General features: G+C 36.6%; 1 protein-coding gene across 3 annotated transcripts in view; it reads left to right on the top strand.

Annotated features, from left to right (window-relative positions):
- The window catches only part of mapk8b (mitogen-activated protein kinase 8b), a 28264-nt gene extending 10559 nt beyond the window's left edge, over positions 1–17705 (top strand). The window contains exons 6-12 of one of the 3 annotated variants that reach the window (XM_065253469.1): positions 3922–4087; positions 5026–5097; positions 9622–9804; positions 10160–10284; positions 10432–10495; positions 12301–12378; positions 14863–17705. In XM_065253469.1, the coding sequence (XP_065109541.1) occupies positions 3922–4087; positions 5026–5097; positions 9622–9804; positions 10160–10284; positions 10432–10495; positions 12301–12378; positions 14863–15008 (834 nt within the window). In that variant the 3' untranslated portion in view covers positions 15009–17705. Of the gene's footprint in view, positions 1–3921; positions 4088–4541; positions 4614–5025; positions 5098–9621; positions 9805–10159; positions 10285–10431; positions 10496–12300; positions 12379–14857 lie in introns of all 3 variants that reach the window. The other 2 variants (XM_065253471.1, XM_065253470.1) reach the window with 2 other exon arrangements.
- The last annotated feature ends 3602 nt before the right edge of the window (positions 17706–21307 follow it).

Here is a 21307-nt window from a genome sequence, read left to right as displayed (position 1 = left end):
TGGTCTGAGAGAATCGTCACGTCATCGCTATAATGTAAATATTAGCTTTAGCTTACTGCTAGCTTGCGCTGTCTCAAGCAAACATGTTGTTATCTGTGTTCTGCTATAAGTTTCCAAACACCCTTTTAGCGATGAAAAACATCCGCAGGTTGAGAATCCGGGACACCATAACAGTTTTTTCCAGACTTTTGTGGCGGCACATTCGCGACGTGCACGTCCGCATTATATATGCTTAAATGCAACTTGAATGAGGCTCAACGGAGCGCCGTCAACGGAGCGCCATCGTCTGACGCCACAGGTCGGGTGTTTGAACAGAAACTGTCATGTGAGACAGAGGTAGTTATAAACGCGATGTGCAAACATCTATTTGTGGTGGCCAATTTTAATTTTGTGGCAGACTGAGAAATAAATGAATGTATGGGAATGTACAACAACGCTCTCACGTGTATGATGTCACAGCAGTAGGCAGCGTAAATATAACGACACGCCTATAATCCCTCCCACTCCGAAGTGATACTAAACTCGATGGAAAAGCTAACCACGCCAAAGTGAGGTGAGCTGACCCGACCCAAACTAAACTAAACCGTGGGGTACTATGCAATGGAAAAGCGCCATTATTGTCTTCTAGCTTCCCTGACCTGGGTACCTGATGTCAGACCTTTATTCTCTCTCTCTCTCTTTCTCTCTCTCTCTCTTTCTCTCTCTCTCTCTTTCTCTCTCTCTCTCTCTCTCGTCTAATGACCTGCGCATTCACGAGGACGTGAAGCTGCTAGACTGCGGAGGACAATGCGCATTGTATTAAAAAGCCGGTCTGCAATTTCGTAATCGAGAGCATGAATCCTACCTTTCATAGGAATGAAACACTCGCTTCGCGTCAGTTGAAAGTGGTCGCTTAAATATGACCAGGGGATTCTTTCATAAGATTTGAACTGAGGCGGGTCTGCATTAGCGCGCGCCTGTCTCGTCCGTCTCCATGGTTCTTTTTGCGTGTTCCCCCGCCCATCAATCATCCGTTGCACGTCTTTATCACCTTGCTTTTTTTATTTTACTCAGTAACGGATATGATTTAAAATGTAGCGAAGTACAATACTTCAAACAAAACATACTTAAGTAAAAGTAAAAGTACAGATTTTAAAAACTACTCAAAAAAGTAAAAGTACACAAAGAACTACTCATTTACAGTAACGTGAGTAAGTGTAATTTGTTACTTTCCATCTCTGCTAATGTTTTATCACGTTGATGGTACAGGCTTGAAAGAAGTGCTGCTGTTTGCCATCTTTGATCTTTCTGTTTTGATATAGCGCGTCTTGTACAATGCTGAACGCTCTCACTAGAGTGTTGCCCACAGCGCCACCACTCATTCATAGGATTTGATGAATCGATATTGAATTGAGACACAAATAATTGCAATGCATTGATGAATCGATATTTTTACCCAGCCCTACTTATGCGTTATAGACGGTCCTTCTAAAGTAGATTATTTTTAATAACAAGCAAAATAAATAACCAGTAAATTACCGTAGTTCAAATAAGGGATCTTTGATTAATTGTCGATAATAATTAAATCAATAAAACTTAACGATTGTCGAAAAAGCAAGCACGTGTGTGCGGCGCCTGCGCAAAGGACATACACAGCTGGTGAAAAAATTAAACAAGCGCAAAGAAGTTAAACTAGCCATGATCACAACGATGCTCAATGCCAAACACACACCTGGGCTTTTTAACCTCATTCGAGCATTCGAGACGAGGCTGGCTGCTAACGCAACAAAATGGCATCCGCAGTGGATCTAAGAGGTGTCCGATGCTGAAAAAGCAAACAAGGATACTGAAAGCAAAGACCCTCTTCAGGGAAGCCTACAAGATTAGCATAGCAACGCTGCTAACGGTGCTACACAGTGAAGGAGACCAGAAGCTGTTTTTAATAAACAAATTAAAATGTAAAACTTAAATTTTGGCAAGAAACTAAAATGTAAACTGTAACTGACTGTCGTTACACTCTGAATGCCCGCAACATGTATCATTGATCATCATTATTGACTGACTGAGGCGCTACATGTTAAACACTGTTGCGGGTTTTCTAATGGAAGGTTGAAGTCTTCATAATATAAGCATCTTTGCTGAAAGAACGCAGCAGGTCTAAAGCTGAAGGGATGACGGGAAAAGTGCCCTTCGTGTGGTTCTTGAATATAATTACAACAAGCGGTGTATCAACGACTCAGAAAGCTATGTGAACAACTAGAAAAATAGCACTTGATGATAATGAAACTTTTATTTTGTCATGGACGCACGGACTTTCATCCGACTGTGCGGAGTGCCCGTTTGAGGCGGAGTTTACTGTGTCTATTAGTCATTATATTTTATTACGAGATTAAATTGATGATTTTTATCAAAACACCAACTACATTGACTCATTTTACAATCCCACTAGCATGTTATTTACACAAAATAAAATCTTTTAATTCACATGAGGAAGCTGGCATTTTTATTCACACTTTTATGTAATTTACTAAATGCCACTGCTGTAATGGCTTATTGCACTATTACTGTTAACGATTATTCGATTGATTGATTGTTAATTTAAATGATCATCGAATATGGGAAATTGCTTAATTTGACCTTCCTAGTTCAAATCATAGCTAAAGTGTATCAATCTTTACGTTACTGTGTAAAATTTATGTATGCATTGTTTGCTACAGATCCTTAAATTCTTGTGTTAGCTGCCAAATCCGTACATTGATGGATGCTCATTGTCTCCCCCACATTATTTTCCATAACCATGGCAACACATGTGCGTCCAATGAAACTATCTATAAGGGAGCAGATTCTTTGGGAAATTCTTAGCATTTTCATTAAAACATAATACATTTGCCTAAAAACATAAAATTATAATTATGAACATTAATAAAGAGTCAGTTTGTGTCCGTTCTGTACTTGGCTTTTGTAAAATATATTTGTAATATCAACCTAGCATATATAAACATATACAAATAAAAATTTTCACACATTTTTTATTCTAAATTTCAACTAAATTTCAGCTGTTATTGACCATTTATTTTATGTACTGTTTGCTTGCAGTAGCTTTAAAAGGTTTTACTCGTTTAATCATCTTTTTACTGTGGTAAAGCTTCATCAGATGGCCATGCTTCATTGCTATTTTGATATTACTCTAAATGTTTTACTGTGTAAAAATGTACAAATTTTACTGTGTAAAAATGTCAGGTGTTTGTGACATAAAATTAGCAAAAACGTGTTTAAAGTACTTATTTGTATAACAATGTCAGGTGTTTGTGACATAAAATAAGCAATAGCGTGTCTAAAATAGTTATTTGTAAAACAGTGTCAGGTGTTTGTGACCAAAAATAAGCAAAAACATGTCTAAAGTACTTATTTTGTATAACAATGTCAGGAGTTTGTGACATAAAATAAGCAATAACGTGTCTAAAATAGTTATTTGTAAAACAGTTTCAGGTGTTTGTGACATAAAATAAGCAATAACGCGTCTAAAGTACTTATTTTGTGTCACAAACACCTGACAATGTGACACAAAATAAGCAATAACATGTCTAAAGTAGTTATTTGTTTAACAATGTCAGGTGTTTGTGACACAACACAAGCAATAATGCGTCTAGAGTAGCTTGTATGAACTCAGACTCTTTTCAAACTGTGCTCTGTAGTGGAAGCTCCGCCTACTGACATAACGCATTCTCTGGTTTAAGACCAGCAAGATTTTAGGGCTGATTCTGAACCAGCATCAGGGCTTTTTGTATGGAAAAGTGCACCATGGTTTAAGATTGAGTTCCATCACCGGAGCCCGCACCTGTGGAAAATGGTTATAGACAGTCTCTTTTTATTACTAGATTAAGTGTCACTTTAAACATGAAAGCATGGACCTTCCTTTGACCTTCAAACCTCTCTTTTCAGGATCTGAAACCAAGTAACATAGTAGTAAAATCTGACTGTACGCTGAAGATCCTCGACTTTGGCCTGGCCCGGACAGCTGCCACCGGACTCCTCATGACCCCATATGTTGTGACACGCTACTATCGTGCTCCCGAGGTCATTCTGGGCATGGGTTACCAAGCCAATGGTATGTTGTTTTATTACTGCTTTGCAGCATGCCCACAGAAAGGGTCGCCTTCAAGCACAAATCACACACACCATTTCGCAGGACGGAAGGGTACCTCGGTCACACCAAATAGTGGTGATGTTTTAGAATTTAGGCAATTTAAGAGCTTCTTTTTTCAACTGAGCTAGTTTTAATGTAATATCTGCATGCTTAAGCACACTGGATGTGGTTGCCTGTAGCACTGAGCATTTTCCTACTTTAGATATAAAGCGTATTAGTTATACAACAGCTTTCTTATTTGTTTAAACCATGGTGGAGAATAAACATGGTCCGCTGCTGTGCTAAACTAGCAAATCAATTTTATGGCAAAATATGCTGACATTTAGCTGAAGCACCCAAAACTTCTAAAACTCAATCGCTGCCCTGTTTGCTTCGCTTATGTGTTCTCTTTTTCCTTTATGCTACACTTGTGTAGTGGATATTTGGGCTGTTGGCTGCATTATGGCAGAGATGGTGCGGCACAAAATCCTTTTTCCAGGGAGGGACTGTATCCTTGTTCAGCCACTGCTTCTTTGAATTTAGTTTTGATTTTCTACAGTTTTTGAATCTGGTGAATAGGCACTTTGTGGTGCCACTTGGATGTCAGTGTCTCAGTCTTGCTTTGTAACTCTAATATTAAAATGGTCTTGTACGGGTTATTGAATGTTGTAGTAGGCAGCAGTACTTGCCCGATAAATTTCCTGACACATCAGCGGTTGCACATTGAGATGTTTGCATGCTACCTGTTATCTACCGTACTGTATGTTGCATCCACATCAGTGCATCCCGTTTTTTGTTTGTCTTATGATGTGTGTGATTTGATTTCTTGTGATATATGTATGTTTGTTTTGAATTGCATTTAGCTTATGTCATTTGTGAGATTTTTGGCATTTTAATTTGGTTCTCATTTCATTTTTCAGTTGATGTCTGGTCTATTGGCTGCATCATGGCTGAAATGGTCAGAGGTAGTGTGTTGTTTCCTGGCACAGACCGTATCCTTACCTGGCAGTCTTTACTCTCCCATTATATGTGTTTGTGTGTGTTTTTTTGTTGTTGTTGTTTCTTTTTCCTTTGTCCCGTGTTTTGAATTATATAGTTGACATCTCAAATCATTTTAAAACTGTGCATCTCAAATGGAAAGTCTTTTGGTTTATTCACAGAATACTCTCATTTACTATGTCATATATAGTAGAGATCAAGTTTTTCTGAAATAATGGTAACTTTCATCACTCAAAATGTGAAGGAATACACCACTGGATACACTAATATGTGACTCTGGTCCACAAAACCGCACAGGTATATTTGTAGCAATAGCCAACTATGCATTGTATGAATCAAAATTATAGATTTTTTATGGCAAAAATCATTAGGATATTATGTAATAATTATGTTCCATAAAGATTATTTTTAAATTTCCTACCATAAATATATCACAACTTTATTTTGTGAGTGGATGCATTTCCTCAAGACTTCATTTGGACAACTTTAAAGGCAATTTTCTTAATATTTTAATTTAATATTTTAATATTAATATTTTAACTGATGCACTTTATTTTGTGGAAAACACTGATGGAAATTTAAAGAACAGTAACCACTGTAGCACAAAATAAATTACAACATTTTTTTTTCATTTACCAAGAAATGTACTTAGTAGAGGTACTTTGTTTTGAAAACCTAAGCACATCTGCGGGCAGAGATCATCACTAGTTTCTCACACCACTCTGGTGTGATCTTTGTACATTTTTCCTACTCTCTCTTCCACATTTTAGTAACTCTTTCTTAGCCATAACTGTATCGCCAAGGGTTTTTCAGTTTAGTTTAGACCAGGACTGTGCTGGCCATTTCATTATATCAATGTCCTTGACTTTAAGGAACTGCTTTATCCTTTTTGCAGTGTGACAGTGGGCTTTGTCTTGCATGAAAATTGCAGGCCCATTTGGAGATTTTTGAAAGGAAGTAACTAAATGTTGTCAAGTGAGGTTTGCATGATGCAGAAACCATCCTGATTTTTTTTTGCTGTGAGGATTGTTCACTGCAGAGTGAGCTTTCAGTCTGAATTGCCTTAAACTGTGAGACACTGTGAGACAAAATTATGACTACGAAACTGACTACAGTTACTGAAATGTAGAAGAGACTGGAACGAGAGTGGACCAAGAACGCCCGAGTGGTGTGAGAAACTAGTGATGTACTGTTAGTCAAAGCACAGTCCTCTATACTTCCTACTCATTTTTGATGACTAACCCTCAAAAATGTAGTTGTAATCTTATTTTGTGGTTACTGTTTTCTATTTCTGATCACAGTGTTTTTCACAAAATAAAGGTTTTTGTTGAAGTGCCTTGGTTATAATGTAAAACACGGTTGTAGAACACTGGTATACCCAAAACTAAAATTCCTGTAAATTTTGAGTAATGATGATAAACATTATTTCTGAAAAATTGAATTTTTATCTAAACTTTATGTGACTTCCTTTTTTAGCTGAACACAAACAGAGATTTTTAAATAATATGGCATCTCTGTAGGTCCATATACTGTAACTCACAGGAAAAAAACACACATGGCCATCACAAAAGACATCCATGGCCTCGTACAACCTGCATTTAAATTTGGTTGTCACTTTAGTGTTTAATTCTGTTCTGTGTACATGCACACACACAAAATACAAGTAGAGTCAATTGCATTTACAGAAATGCTGTGTAGTGTGCACAGAACCAAGCTGAACAACTAGTTGTTGATGACGTATTTAAAAGTGCATCCTGGACATAATGGGTCTTTTTTCTAAAAAAATAAAATAAATGTGTATGCAATAAATCACAGAGGTATGAGCGTTTACTTGAATGTGTTGCCAGATTTTGCACATAAAAAACACAAACAATAATAATTCCACGATAAACCGAAATAAATCCAAATGCTTTACCTCAAAGACTATAATATTGAAACTGGCACCTTACCACTTTAATAACACCAAAAACTTGATCGCCTTATTAGCAAGGGTCAAAAAGCAGTGAGGCACCACAAGGATATGTAAGGCCAAAAAAAGATGTAGACATGGCAACACTGCAAGACAGCACTCTGTAAAGCAGAATGTGTACACATATGCGTACAACATACAACGCCAAGAGTTTAATAAAATTGCAGAACATAATGCTGTTATATTATTTTGGCCAAAGCAGTGAATGGTAACCATGGAAGATGGCAAAACGTTGCTATGGTTACCTCTTTGTCAATCATCACATTTTTTGGAGTGCGTCTTGTTTCATACAGAACATTTAGGGGATTCACTCCCGCATTTAATTGCGGTTGTCACTCTCGAAATTTAAAGTGTGTATGGGGCCCATATGACTCCAGTGGCTTATGGGTCAGATTTACTAAACAGGGCAAATTAGCATGAGAGCGCAATTCTGAGAAAGCACTGATAGGAGCGGTAATATCTGCCGGTTATTTACGAAAAAAGTGCAAATTAAATAACACAGGCGTAACAGCTACGTATTATATTAAGAGCAGCGCAAATAAGCAGAGCTGATCTTGAGTTCATTACCACAGACATTGCAGTGATGATATGGGGTGTGTAATTCCAGCTAACGAAGCCAAAGTACACTGAAAAGAACTGGAGGACAAAAAATGAAACGTCTGGTTTTGTGTGACGACTTCTAGTGACTCATATTTTATTTACTTAAGCAAATAAAAAACATGGCTTGGCAAACAATATTTTTGAGTAATATGTTTCTCTGGCATTCCGGATAAACTGTTTCATGTTAAAACAATCCTCTGCCTTGTACCACACACTCACTGATATCTGTGATGCCTCTTCTATCAGCTACAATTGCAGCCATTTCAAGCGCAAAGTAATTTTTTTCAGAGTGAAATAATGGCGCAAAAACTAGTAATATCATGCGCAAACATTAGTAAATCGCGTTGTGTAACACATAAATTAAAAGTCTAAAAGAGAAATTCTTAGAAATGTATATGCATAAGTAGGCCACACCTTTTCAGCGCTAATTATCCACTGCGCGTCTTCCCGACATTGAAATTTAAAGGCGGGGTGCATGATCTCTGAAAGCCGAGGTTTACATTTGAAATCACCTAAACAAACACGCCCCTACCCCAATAGAATCTGGACCTTTTTTTGATAGACACGCCCACACATACGCAATCAAGACAACAATGTTGGTTAGTAGATACGCCCCTTACTGCTGATTGGCTACAAGTGTGTTTTGTTAGTTGGCATGACTCCCTTTTCCAAAGTGTTTTTCAAAAATCATACACACCTCCTTTACAACAAAATTATGGGTTTTGCAGCCGCAAGCTGTTACTAAATCTGTCCCTTAATGTCTTCTGAAGCAAAACCAGAAAAAGATTCATGTTTTAAACTTATTTAGGGAAGTCTTTTAAACTTGAGACATGAAATGTGATTGGTTCCTGCATGTCTCCTGACAAAATGCAACAATTTTTAGTCTTAAATTACTCAAAATCTAAAATGATTTGTTGTTCTCCATGTCCTCGCATGTGTGTGACCGTTTGTGAAATCCAGGCTGAAGTCTCATAATCTGATTTTTAGATTCAGATTGTCAAAGATTGATTTCACTTTAATTTCATTACTTACTCAGTCCATATAAAAGATATCAAGGTTATTTTCCACAAAGTGTTTACATTACATATGATGATTTTATGTAGAAAACCGTAAATTGCATAAAAATGTCTAAAGCTGGGATTTCACAGGCAGAGTCATGTTTGATTTGAGCTGAAATGTGTGTTTTGATAAAAAATTTTTTTTTTTTTAGCATTTTCACTTTGAAAATAAGTTGTGTCATGCCTAGTTAGATTTACTCCTAAATTAATTATGGGATAGTGTATAGGCAGGCAGCTGTTGGTTATCGCAGAAACCGACAGTCTGATCAGGACCCGATGCGAAGTTGAGGGTCTTTAATAACACTGAAGGGGCTTATTTCACGATAACAAATGGCTGCTTATACATTGTCCCACTTATTAGACGGCTATTTACCTTATAAGTAAGGTAAGGAACATTTAATGATTGATTTGACAATCATTTTTAAGGAATGCAGAGGAAAACCTGTTTATTTTTTTTATTTTTTTCATTTTAAGATAAGGCAAGACGTTCGAATGTCAGGAACACACTATTTGCTTTAATATAAATATATAAATATAATGTTATATATGTTATTAAAAGATATATTTATATGTAATTTTTGTGTAATATTAAACTGTATCCTAGCATCTGGGTTATCGTGTGTTATTAGTTAAGCGGTTGTTATCTGAGAATAACAAACCTGCAAATGTTGCGACTGGCCAATCGGAATCAAGCATTCCAACGAGTCATTTAATAATAGATAATATTTGCTAAATTAATAATTGTTATACCTCAGAGTGAAAATGTGTTTGTGTGTATATGACATGAATGTCACCCAAATCTGCCATCTAAGGCAGTTAAGAGAGAGAGCATGGTGTTTTTCTCTGTGCAAGGTTTCTGTCAGTAGTTTTCCTTAGCTTGTAATCTGAAGATATTGACCAGTGGAACAAGGTTATCGAGCAGCTGGGCACGCCATCTCAGGAATTCATGATGAAACTGAACCAGTCTGTGAGGACTTATGTGGAAAACAGGCCACGCTATGCTGGCTACACCTTTGAGAAGCTTTTCCCAGATGTGCTTTTCCCTGCAGACAATGACCACAATAAACTTAAAGGTATGGGTTATGGATCTTACCTATATGGATATGCCTAAATAAATCTTATTAGTTTCACAAGTATTAGTTACTCCACAGATATTGTTTTAATGTATAATAGCTCAGTATGCCCCGCCCTACTGCCTGGTTCAAAAGCAAAAACAAAACCGCCATTGTTAAGCCATTTCATAGGAAATTACCATTATTGTTGTTTAAATAAAAATGCCTTGCAGTTATGCCCTGCAGGAGTCTGTTTCAATTTAGCTTCTCAAGATACAGCTCCCCTCCTTTATATCAAATCAACTAATTCAACCTCACCATGAGTACCCAGTGAATTTTCTCTCTGTTTCCTGATTTAAATGCATTTATCTTACAGCGAGCCAGGCGCGAGACTTGCTATCCAAAATGCTGGTAATAGATGCATCTAAACGAATCTCAGTGGACGAGGCCCTCCAGCACCCCTACATCAACGTGTGGTACGATCCATCAGAAGTGGAAGCGGTGAGTGGCTCGATGTTAATTATTTCGGGGCTGACTCGATGACTTCAGAGTCCAGATGGGATCTTGTTCTGCATGACACTAAACTCTCAGGAGAGCTTTTTTTCTTCTCTTTAAACATATCTGATTTAAATGTATCTTCCCCTTCAGCCCCCGCCAGTGATCATTGATAAACAACTAGATGAGAGAGAGCACACAGTGGAAGAGTGGAAAGGTATTTTTAAACGATTGACTACTTTTGTGGGTTAGCTGTTTTTGGAAATTGTTATTATGTGTCAGTCAAGTGTTTTCTATAGGTGGGTGGTAAGACATTTCACAAATACTTAACAGAACCACCTTAACATGAACCATAACTTGGCTGGTCTGCACAAAGCCAAATGCCTACGGAAAAGCTGACCTCTTTAATGCTCATTTGCCATGCTGAACATTTAAAGGGATAGTTCGGCCAAAAATGATATTAAACCCATGATTTACTCACCCCCAAGCTGTCCGAGTTGCATATGTCCATCGTATTTCAGACAAACACATTTTCGGATATTTTATAAAATGTTTTAGATCTTTCAGTTGATTAAATGTAATGTTACGGGGTCCACCCATAGTCCACGACCTTCAAGTCCAAAAAAAGTGCGTCCATCCTTCACAAATTAAATCCAAACGGCTCCAGGATGATAATCAAAGGTTTTCTGAGGGAAATCCGCGCGGTGTTGTTGTAGAAATATCCATATTTAAAACTTTATTAACAAAAATAAATACCTTCCGGTAGCGCCGCCATCTTAGACTCCTCTGTATTCAGGAGAGAGTATTAGCGTAGTGTACGCACTTTTCTTAGTGACGTATGACAAATTCGGAGGGCGGGGGCACAGATCAGCAGCAGAGTAACCTCCGTAGGCTGCATAAGCTCTCATCCTGAATGCGGACGCGACTAAGATGGCGGGGCTACCGGAAGGTATTTATTTTCGTTAATACAGTTTTAAATATGGACATTTCTACAACAACACCGCGCGGATTACCCTCAGAAGACCTTTGTTTATCATTCTGGAGCCGTTTGGATTTAATTTGTGAAGGATGGACGCACTTTTTTTGGACTTGAAGGTCGTGGACCCCGTAACATTACATTTAATCAACTGAAAGATCTAAAACATTTTATAAAATATCCGAAAATGTGTTTGTCTGAAAAACGATGGACATATGCAACTCGGACAGCTTGGGGGTGAGTAAATCATGGGTTTAATATCATTTTTGGCCGAACTATCCCTTTAAAGGGCACATATTATGCAAAATCAACTTTTACAAGGTTTTTGGACATAAATGTGTTTTGGCAGTATGTGAACACAAAAACCCTACAATGACCCCTTTTTTAAATCCTTGATTAAACCAAAGCACTGACATGCTGTTTTGATTCCCTTGTTAATGTGACGTCACATTGATGAAGCCACACCCACAGCCATTGACTGACTGGTTAATTTTACACAAAAGCTTTTCTAAATGTGTCTGTTAGCACGTTGTAGTGTTAATGTGGCTAAAGATACTAATGTCTCAGGCTGTATACACAGGAAGGACATTTTGGACATGCTAAAACTGTAATTTTGAGTGGAAACTTAATTTCATCTTGTAAAAATGGGCATAATATCATCTTTTAATTTTAAAATGAGTCCTTTTCTGCTATCGTAGCTTTTTTGGAAAGGCAACATCCAACTAGTTTTGAAAACTGAATGTAGGGGTTAGTTCTTTCAATAGTGTCAGACCCTGATGTCGAAATAGATTGAGTGTTTCCAAAGGTCTTTAGTTTTAGTGGGGTCTAGGTTTGGGTGATCTTGGTAATCTTTATATCTTGCCCGAATCCAGCAGCCTTGCATTAAGATTTTTGGTTAGCTGAGCACATGGTCTTATTGAGATTGTTTGTACCTCTTAAAGAGCAGTTGAGTTTTTCTATGGAAGTGTTTATTAGCTCTGTGCTGAAGTGTCAATGAAGTTGCCTGATCCAATCTTTGTAAAACTTTGTACCTGTTCCCTTATCAGAGCTGATATATAAGGAAGTCCTGGACTTGGAGGAAAGGACGAAAAACGGGGTGATCCGAGGACAGCCGGCCTCGCTAGGTTAGTTACCTCTTTGATTTATAAATCAACACTCCATCTTCACTTCACACTGTGTTAAGCATTTTAAAGTGCCAGAGGTACACAATGTGGTATACAGGCACATATATGAATATTATGTTGAGTTATTTTACTCTTTCCTCACCATTGAGGAGTTATCTCCTTAAAGGAGCGGTGAATCAAATACTCAATTTTAACTTGATAATTTGTTATATAAGAGGTCATCATACTTAAATGAACATCCTGCAAGTTTCAGAACTGAAAACGTCCGTGCTACTGAAATATAACAGTTTTTGGCACCAAGCCAGTAAAACAAGCCAGTGTGGAATTCGGAAATCTATGACGTCAAAGTAGAATTGAAGCACCGCCCCATAGCCAAATACAAGGACCACTTTTGAAGTCCCGCCCACAGCTTCGCGTGACACACGTGTGTCTCAACAAGTAAATATGTCTTTAAAGATTGACAAATGTAACCAAAATGACTTTTAAATACATTTTTTCTGAGAGACTTTTATTTTGACGCGGTGATCTGTTATGATAGACTGGGAACGCATTTTCGGTTGTGGAAGAACCGCGTGGGAACAACACAGAAGCTAAATACTTTAATTCGGAGGCTTGGAACATAACATTAAATGCCTGGAAAAAGTTTGCTTTTTAAGAAGTTCCAGCTCGTGTGGGGAGTGTTTGTTAACTTTGTGTACACGGATTTATTTGGAAAGAAGTCGATGCTGGATTTGCAGAGAGACTGTGATTAAAAGCACCACTTATATTGGATCTGACAACAATGACACAGCATTATACACAGTAAGACATTTTACTTTATTTAAGTTACTGCGTTTCACTATTGCTTTGTTAGAAGAGATCGCTTGATATGTCTGTTGTAACATCCGTGTCTAAACACGTATGTTTGACTGTTTTAATGTACTAAAAACATTAAACGATTAATAAAGATACACCACTTAACAACACGACTGTAATTTAACGGTAGAAATATACAGTGTTATTTATAAAGAAGGATTTATCAGCCGCAGTTTAGATTCTGATGCCCGTTTACTGTGTTGTATACGGTAATTTAGGCGAGTTACGTTTGAAAGGTCAAACACTCAACAAAGCTTATTTTTTATCATATAACTGTGGTATTTAACATTACGTGAATGTAAAAGCAACCTCACAAGCACAATCGAATTATACAAAGTTATTGATAAGGATTTATTAGCCGCAGTTTAGATTCTGATGCGCGCTTACTGTGTTGTATACGGTAATTTAGTCACGTCGAGTTTTGTTTCTACTTTAATATACGTATTGTCATTTATGTGTATCATATTTAGCACCCAGAATCTTTTGTGGCTCAAACATATTTGTGTTCGGCTGCTATTTTTATCACATTAATGTTTTTAAAACATTTGCCCACATGTAATGATGGGTAATGAAGCCGTCCAATCATAGCAGTGGGTGTTTACGTCCAGGTCTTCAATGCGGCCCGCCCCTTCAAACGAACCATTTCTCCAGACAGCCACTATTCTATGTTACAAAATAGCCTATTACTTATTGCTTTTGATGTTTTTGAATGTAAAAACCACGCGGACATCAGAAGTAGACATCAGGCAACAGTATAAAACAATAAAATCGACAAATTCACCGCCCCTTTAATTAATTCTGTCTTCCCATATTTCCGCTATAATGCAGTATTATGCTGTTACCCATCTTATAAAACAATCCAGCATCTATGGATCCAAAAGCAGTAAATACACTAACTTGTTACCATCACACTGATTTTATGCAAATTTTGAAGTAATAGAAATGCCAAATTTCAATTAAAAAATCCATTAAAATTCGCAAAAACGAGTTTATGCTCACTTGAGGTGGTTTTTACTTGTGGGAAAAAGAGTTAATGCGAATAATGGGAGATGGAAACATATTTGCTGAATAAATTCTGACTTAGTGAACATTAAACCCACATGACTAATCATTTAGCTTTATTAGCTGAAGTTGTCTTTACCATATATGGGAGTCGACATCAACGCATTGTCCTTGCTGCTGGCGCCTGCATGAAAAAAATCTGCATTTTTTTCTGTGCACAGCATTCAGTTGGGCAAATACAAGCTGCACTGCTAGTAAATGTATAATTTTATAACCGAATGCAGTCCGGTCTCCATTTCCTATGCATACCTTGTTTTATGTACTGTTGGTTACCAATACCACCAGCATTCGCTCAAACAACTTTATGGACACGCACCTAATTCACATTTATTTTTTTTTATTTATTTTTTGCAAATTTTAAAAAGATTCGCTTAAGTTAATGTTTGACTTTGTTTCCTTTGGATAGTATTTGTTTATCCATACAGATTGATATTTGGCCATACATAACAAGGCAACCTAAGATCTGTTTAAACCTACATTTTATTTTTGAAACATATCTCTGTTGTCTTTCACACTGCTTCAGCAGTACCTGTCTGATAAAAATCTGATTTGTTTCTCATAGCACAGGTGCAGCAGTGAGCAGTGACTCCCAGGAGCCCTCAACGTCCTCTTCTATAAATGACGTCTCATCCATGTCCACTGATCCCACCCTGACCTCTGATACAGACAGCACTCACGAGACATCTACTGGACCTCTGGGCTGCTGCAGATGACTATCCTCTCTCCTTAAGATCCTGCTAACACCCATCTTTACTGGCATAGTGTTTACACCACTTTCAAAATCCCAAATTTGCAATTTTTCTTAAACTGGCATCTTTTTTATTGAAAGTAGAAATAAAACGAGAACGGAGGTAAGAGTGTTTGACAGCATCTTAAATGCTTTTACACCAAACCAGCATTAGTTTAATTTCGACATTAGATATGTCATTTTTCCATTTGGATGTGGATCGGTTTGAGTTTTTGTAAAGAGAGATGGTGAATATATTTTTTGAGATGTTTTAATTTTTCGAGTCCTGTTGATCACTAATTAGTGGACGTTTATTAAGTGGCACATTTACTTCCTGGTTTAATGTCGGCATTGAGTATTTCCACACTGTAAACTACTGTTTTGGAGTCAGTGGTGCATACACCATTGTTTTAGCTAGACTTTCTTCGGGCCTAAAAGCAGAGATTGTTTTAAATTGAACTGTGTAACTATGAAACCGTTTATGAACACTTGGGTTGTCTTAAAGTATTTTAAAGTGCTTTTAGGATCGGTGCGCTACTCATTTTTTTTCCACTTATGATTTTAGTACACTAGATGTAATTCACATTCTGTCTAAAACAAACAACAACACTCAAGTTTTCAAGTGTACTGTATGCAATTTAGTCTGTAGATACAAGAAACAAAGACGACAGGAAACCAGAGCTTTCCATGATGCTTTCTTTCAGTGCTATATAGGTTAGGACAGGAGTCCAAAGCATGTTATTCTTTGTAAAGGTTTTGTTTGGACGGTTCAATCGATGATTTTAAACAGATTTGGCTCGGAACATGTCAAAAATCAATACTTTTGCAAATGGATCCTTACATCCATGTGGTCTTATTTATGGTTATGATCAATAAAATTCTGCTCCTAAAAGTAATTTGATGTTAGATAGATCATCATGTTAAACTTTGCTAAATCAAAGTGATCCATCAATAACTGATACATAGATAAATATTTCTAATCATGAATTTGACAGATTTAAATTCAGAATGTATTTTGTTTACAGTAATAAGTGTATGTAGTACATGATCCTACCCTACTCTACCGTACTCCCTTTCCATCAGTTCTACATTTAGAATCGTCACTCATTGTACACTGTCAGAAAGAAAGTGACAAAAGTTGTCACTGGGAGAGTACCCTTTAAAATGTCCTTATACATATCATTTAGATACAGATATGTACTTTTGAGGTCCCAGTACGTACCCTTGTGGTACTAATATGCACCCTTTAGATACAAATGGGTACTTTATGACAGCTTTACGCTTTCCCGGTGACAGCTTTGGTACCTATATTTCTGGGAGTGTAGGTTTAAAACTGTTTTCTTGATTTTGCTTGCGAAATGGATTAAGTGCCTGCATTCATTCCTGAATAATTAGAAAGATGGAGAAATTTGGGTGAGGCTTTCCATAGTAATACTGGTCATATCATGTGGAGTGTCTATTTTTCTATTGAAAGGCTAAGGCATGTTGAAAAGATGTATAATTTATGACACTTAAGATTTGATTTGTAAAGGGAAGTTTCTTTAAGGTTTAAGGTATTTCATCAAAGTAATAGAAAATCGGCTGTTCTTTCGTATGTGTATATGATTTGCAGCTTTATTTTGTTTATGGAAATATGCAAGATGTTGCATCAAATGCTGTAGGTGTCTGGGGCGATGGTATCGAATGTAATGCGTATTTGTGTTGATAGATCGAGGATGCAGGAAAAGTAAAGGTCGCAAATGTTTGTATAAGGATTGGCTTACATATTATCACAGTTGCATCCCAGGCATAACAATCTTGATTTGGGGGAAAAACATATTTGATTATCATTTTAAGTGCTCTTATTTTATTTTTTGCTTTGTTTAGGGTGATGAACTTTAGTTGCATTTTAGTTTTGGTTGCATTCGCTTTTATCTCATCTCTTAAAATGTTAAGATCAAAGTAGGCTTTGATGAACTACCTCACTCTAAATTTCTACAGATTTCTTTTTTTTTTAAACACAGCTGCCCGTCAGATAGATGTTAATACAGATTTCATTATTTATTTATTTTGAAAGTGAACTATTGTCAATAGTAGGCAACATATAGTTTTGTACATTATGTATACTTCACGTAGAAGTAAGAGAACTGAAATGTAAATTTGATCTTATGTTCATTTAATTTTCTTTGTATTCATTTTTTTACAGTTCATGTGCAATACCCACTGCTGTCATGCTAGTTGTAATCGATAGATCTAGACATGTTAGTTTTATGTACCCAGAGGTAGAGATGTTTGGTACTGTCAGTTAAATCAATGTCTTTTTGAATCCAGATGATTATTTTGTTTTATTTTTTGGCTCATTATAGTCAATGTTACATAACTTGTCTTACCAAAAATTCAGAAAAAAATTAATAAAATAAATCTGTGGCAGACGAAGATGTTTGGAAAGTGTTTAGCCATTGGATTTTGATCAACTTGGTAAGGCCATTTTAAAAGCATCATCTGTAAAATATCTTGAAACTTGTTAATATTTGGTGCTGGTATGTAATATTTGCTAGCGATGCCAGCTCAGTTAGTTATAAATTCCTAGCTCTGTGTGCACTGAACGGCATACAGACAATAAGTGCACTACTACAAAAAATGCACTGGGATCTTACGATACCAATGTGTACATGTACTGCAAATAAAAAGGTTTGAATCTGAACTTTTTTTGTCAAGTTGTCTTATTCTTAGGGACCCTGGAGCTTTAAAACTGTTGGGAAGAAAACCTTTTTGTATTGGTAAACATTACTAAATGCATTGACTAACATGAACAAACAACAACAATAGTTTTCAGCATGTATTAATTCTTGTTAATTTCAAAACAATTATTCATGTTACACTCTAAAACAAACGGTGCTAAATAGCACTAAAAGTGGTTCTTGGCTCGTAAAAATAGAGGAACCATTTTTAGTGCTATATAGCACCTATGAAGAACCATACAGGGGTCAAATGGCACCACATGTGGTTCTACATAGCACAATATGGTTCTACACCGGTGCTACACAGGTACTTCATCTGTGCTATATGGCACTTAAAATGGTTCCTCTATGATTACGAGCCAAGAACCATTTTTAGTGCTATTTAGCACCGTTTGTTTTTAAAGTGTAGTTCATAGGCCTGTTGAATGCTTTATTCTGATTGGTTGATAAATGTTCCACGGTTGTTCATGGCCGTAGCCAGGGTTTGAAAACTAATGAGGTTCAGGGGTGTTAAGAGTTAACAAATGCTATCCCAGGAGAAAAAAAGTGCACCAAAATATACTTTAAGTATATTAAAAAGTACGCTTACTTTTGTAGTTATATCAAAAATTTGTCTTTAGTACTTTAGATTCTTTAGACTTAAGAACATCTAACTGTGCCATTTTGTGACATCATCTATTTAAGTATTACTGGTATTTTATACTTTTTCAGGTGCATTGAAGTACTACTCGAGTAGAACTATATACTTTTTATTAGTAGCCTATAGTTGTAGTACATAACTTTTACAGAATACTTAAAATGTAGTTTTAGTACATTCAACTTTATTTTTACCTGGGATCTTATTTATGCTGTCTAAACCTTTTTGCCATTTTACACTTTGGATACACACTGTCATTTTTTTGAGGGGTGGGCATTGTTATATTATCCCCTATTCATTAGACCACGATTTGTTAATACTTTACTGGACATAGTGTGGATAATTTATTTTTATGCAACAATCAATGCTTATTATAGCATTATATTCTTCGTTATAATAAGCAATATTATATAAAACAAGAACTTTTTGCAGCATGACTTTGTTAAATGCTAACTCCTAAACTGAATGAAATAACAATGACTTCTTCATACCCGATGCTTACGTATTTGGCATATTTCATTTAAATACAATTGTTCTACACCTTTGTACCCGTGTTATATTTAAAAAAAATTTACATACACAATCATGATTATTATTGCATGCGTCTTACCGAATGCAGTATTATGTCACCAATAACCTGCCCCGGCTTAATGATGGTCAAATTTGATTACTGTTTAGGTGTTACCCCGTGTTGCCATATATTAGAAAGAAAACAAACTAGGCCATAAAGAAAAAAAAAACATTGCTAACAGTAACCTGCACATTCTCACGTTCTAAATTTCCCAAAGTGTCACATTAATTGCTAAAACATTAAACACTATGTCTAAAGAGGAATTTTTACAATGGGATCTGGCAACACTGTGAATGCTGCACTCGCGGCCCAGTGTCTCACAGCTGCTTGAGCCAATAGCTGTCATTTTACGCAAAGCTATACAGTAAACTGTCCAAACTTAATTAAATATGCGGACGCTAATGTGAGTCGTTTTAAATTACTAATTAGTCATTCAGTGAACTTCAATTTTACTTTTTTATATAAAATAATTACAGGGGTCTGGACCTCGGTGGCCTCATAGTTGGCTACAGCCATGTGGTGTTGATTATTTTTCTGTATAACAAACACCTAACCTGACAAATGTCTTAAAGGTCACATATGGTCAAAAGTGAAATTTTGTGGCTTTTTTCATGATAACTGAGGTCTAGGGGCTATGTAAGTACCATATAAGTTTCAAAACAGTCATTTAAGAGTCAAATTCACATAGCCTGCTTGAAGTAGCTGTGAGTTAAAACGGTTCGTTTGTACTTCCGTGAATTTGCTACGTCACCGAGAGACAGTCGCCGCCTTCAGTCTCCACCCCGAGCACTGTCCACCATCCACTGCCCCACCCCCTTGTTGCTAAACAAACTCCATCACACCACGTGAGAAAATGCTGTTCAATTGATGGATGTCAGGAAACTAAATCATTGCAAAGGCTTCTGAAAACATTAATATACGAGAACAATGGCTAATATTCATTTAATTAGAAATTCCTCAATAATTAGTTCAACTTTAGCCGTCTGATCTAAACATTTCACAAGTGACTGCTTCGGTGTGGCAGTTCAATGCTGGTTTGTCCAGGAATCTACTCATCAAAGATGTTGCAGTCCTATGTTGGATCCGACCTTAAATCCACAACCCGTAAGTAAACAAATATTAAGCAGGGCTGCACGATAACTTGCACGCGATTGTCACGCGAATCTCGTCGTTAGTAGTAAAGCGGCATCACCTGCTCTCAGAACCGGCTGCCGGTTGCCGCTTCTGAAAGCAGCTGATGGTGATTTACTACTAATCAATGAACCGGCTTTACTGAAGGGATGCACGAGACAATCGCATGCGAATTATCAGCAGTCCTAAATTTTAAATTAAAGTATGGAGCCAGAGAAAACTGAAATGATATATTGTAAACAATTATGCAACGCTAACGTGTTTGCTAACTAGATGCTAAAGTGTTGTTTTGTAACGTTAAAGTCTTTGGTAGCCACCGGTTTTGATAGAATATCTATTGGAAATCAGACGTTGTTTGTATTCTTAAGTTACAGACACAAGCCCTTTTGGTGTCTGTTTGTTTATTGAGTTAAACATGGTAAGGTTAAAATCTCTTAGTCTCTGTGTCTATTGGTTTACTAACCTAACATTTAGTGTCCAGAAACTAACACTTAGTGTAATTCCATGGGTAACTTTATTTCAACTGCGTATTTCACTCATAAGATAACAGGCCTATCAGAAGAGAGGCTCATGAATATTACTATTACATGCCAAAACGACCTGTTTTTAGCAGAGCTCCTGAAAGCTGTAAAAAATATATAGAGATTGTTTTTGGTACTTAAACAGCAAATATATATTCTTAAGGACATCATAACCTAAAATAAAACTCTAGAAAGCCTAAAAATATGTGACCTTTAAAAATAGGCACAAGACCAAAATGATACACACATGGTGTAACGGCATTACCTCCTTGGGTGAGCATTATTTCCGAAAAATTCGATGGCCCGTCGTCAGTTATTAGTACTTACTTCACACACCACTTAATTTTATAATGTATTAGTAAATGCCGCAATTAACATAAACAGAGATTAATAAATATTGTACAAATGTTGTAAATTGTAAGTTCATGACTAATTGTTAACGAATACAACCTTATTGTAAAGTGCAATTCCATGCAAACATCAACCTTATCATGAAAAAAGCTTTAAACCAAATTTTTTTAACCCTACTGATAAACTTGTCACATTTGTCTCATCTAAAAAAAAACATGCTTAGACTTAGCCTAGAAATCTAGACGCACCCTAGCGGCCGCAAAATATATTTGCTGCCAGGGTTTACATCTTGATGTAGGTCTGGCTAACCAGGCTAGCTTAGACTGATATATTTCTGATATCAAGACTTTATCA

Source organism: Paramisgurnus dabryanus, chromosome 1 (assembly GCF_030506205.2).
Source record: "Paramisgurnus dabryanus chromosome 1, PD_genome_1.1, whole genome shotgun sequence".
In the NCBI taxonomy this organism is placed as follows: domain Eukaryota; kingdom Metazoa; phylum Chordata; class Actinopteri; order Cypriniformes; family Cobitidae; genus Paramisgurnus; species Paramisgurnus dabryanus.
Note: the sequence above shows the minus strand (reverse complement) of the source record. Positions and strands in the feature narration are given on the sequence as shown.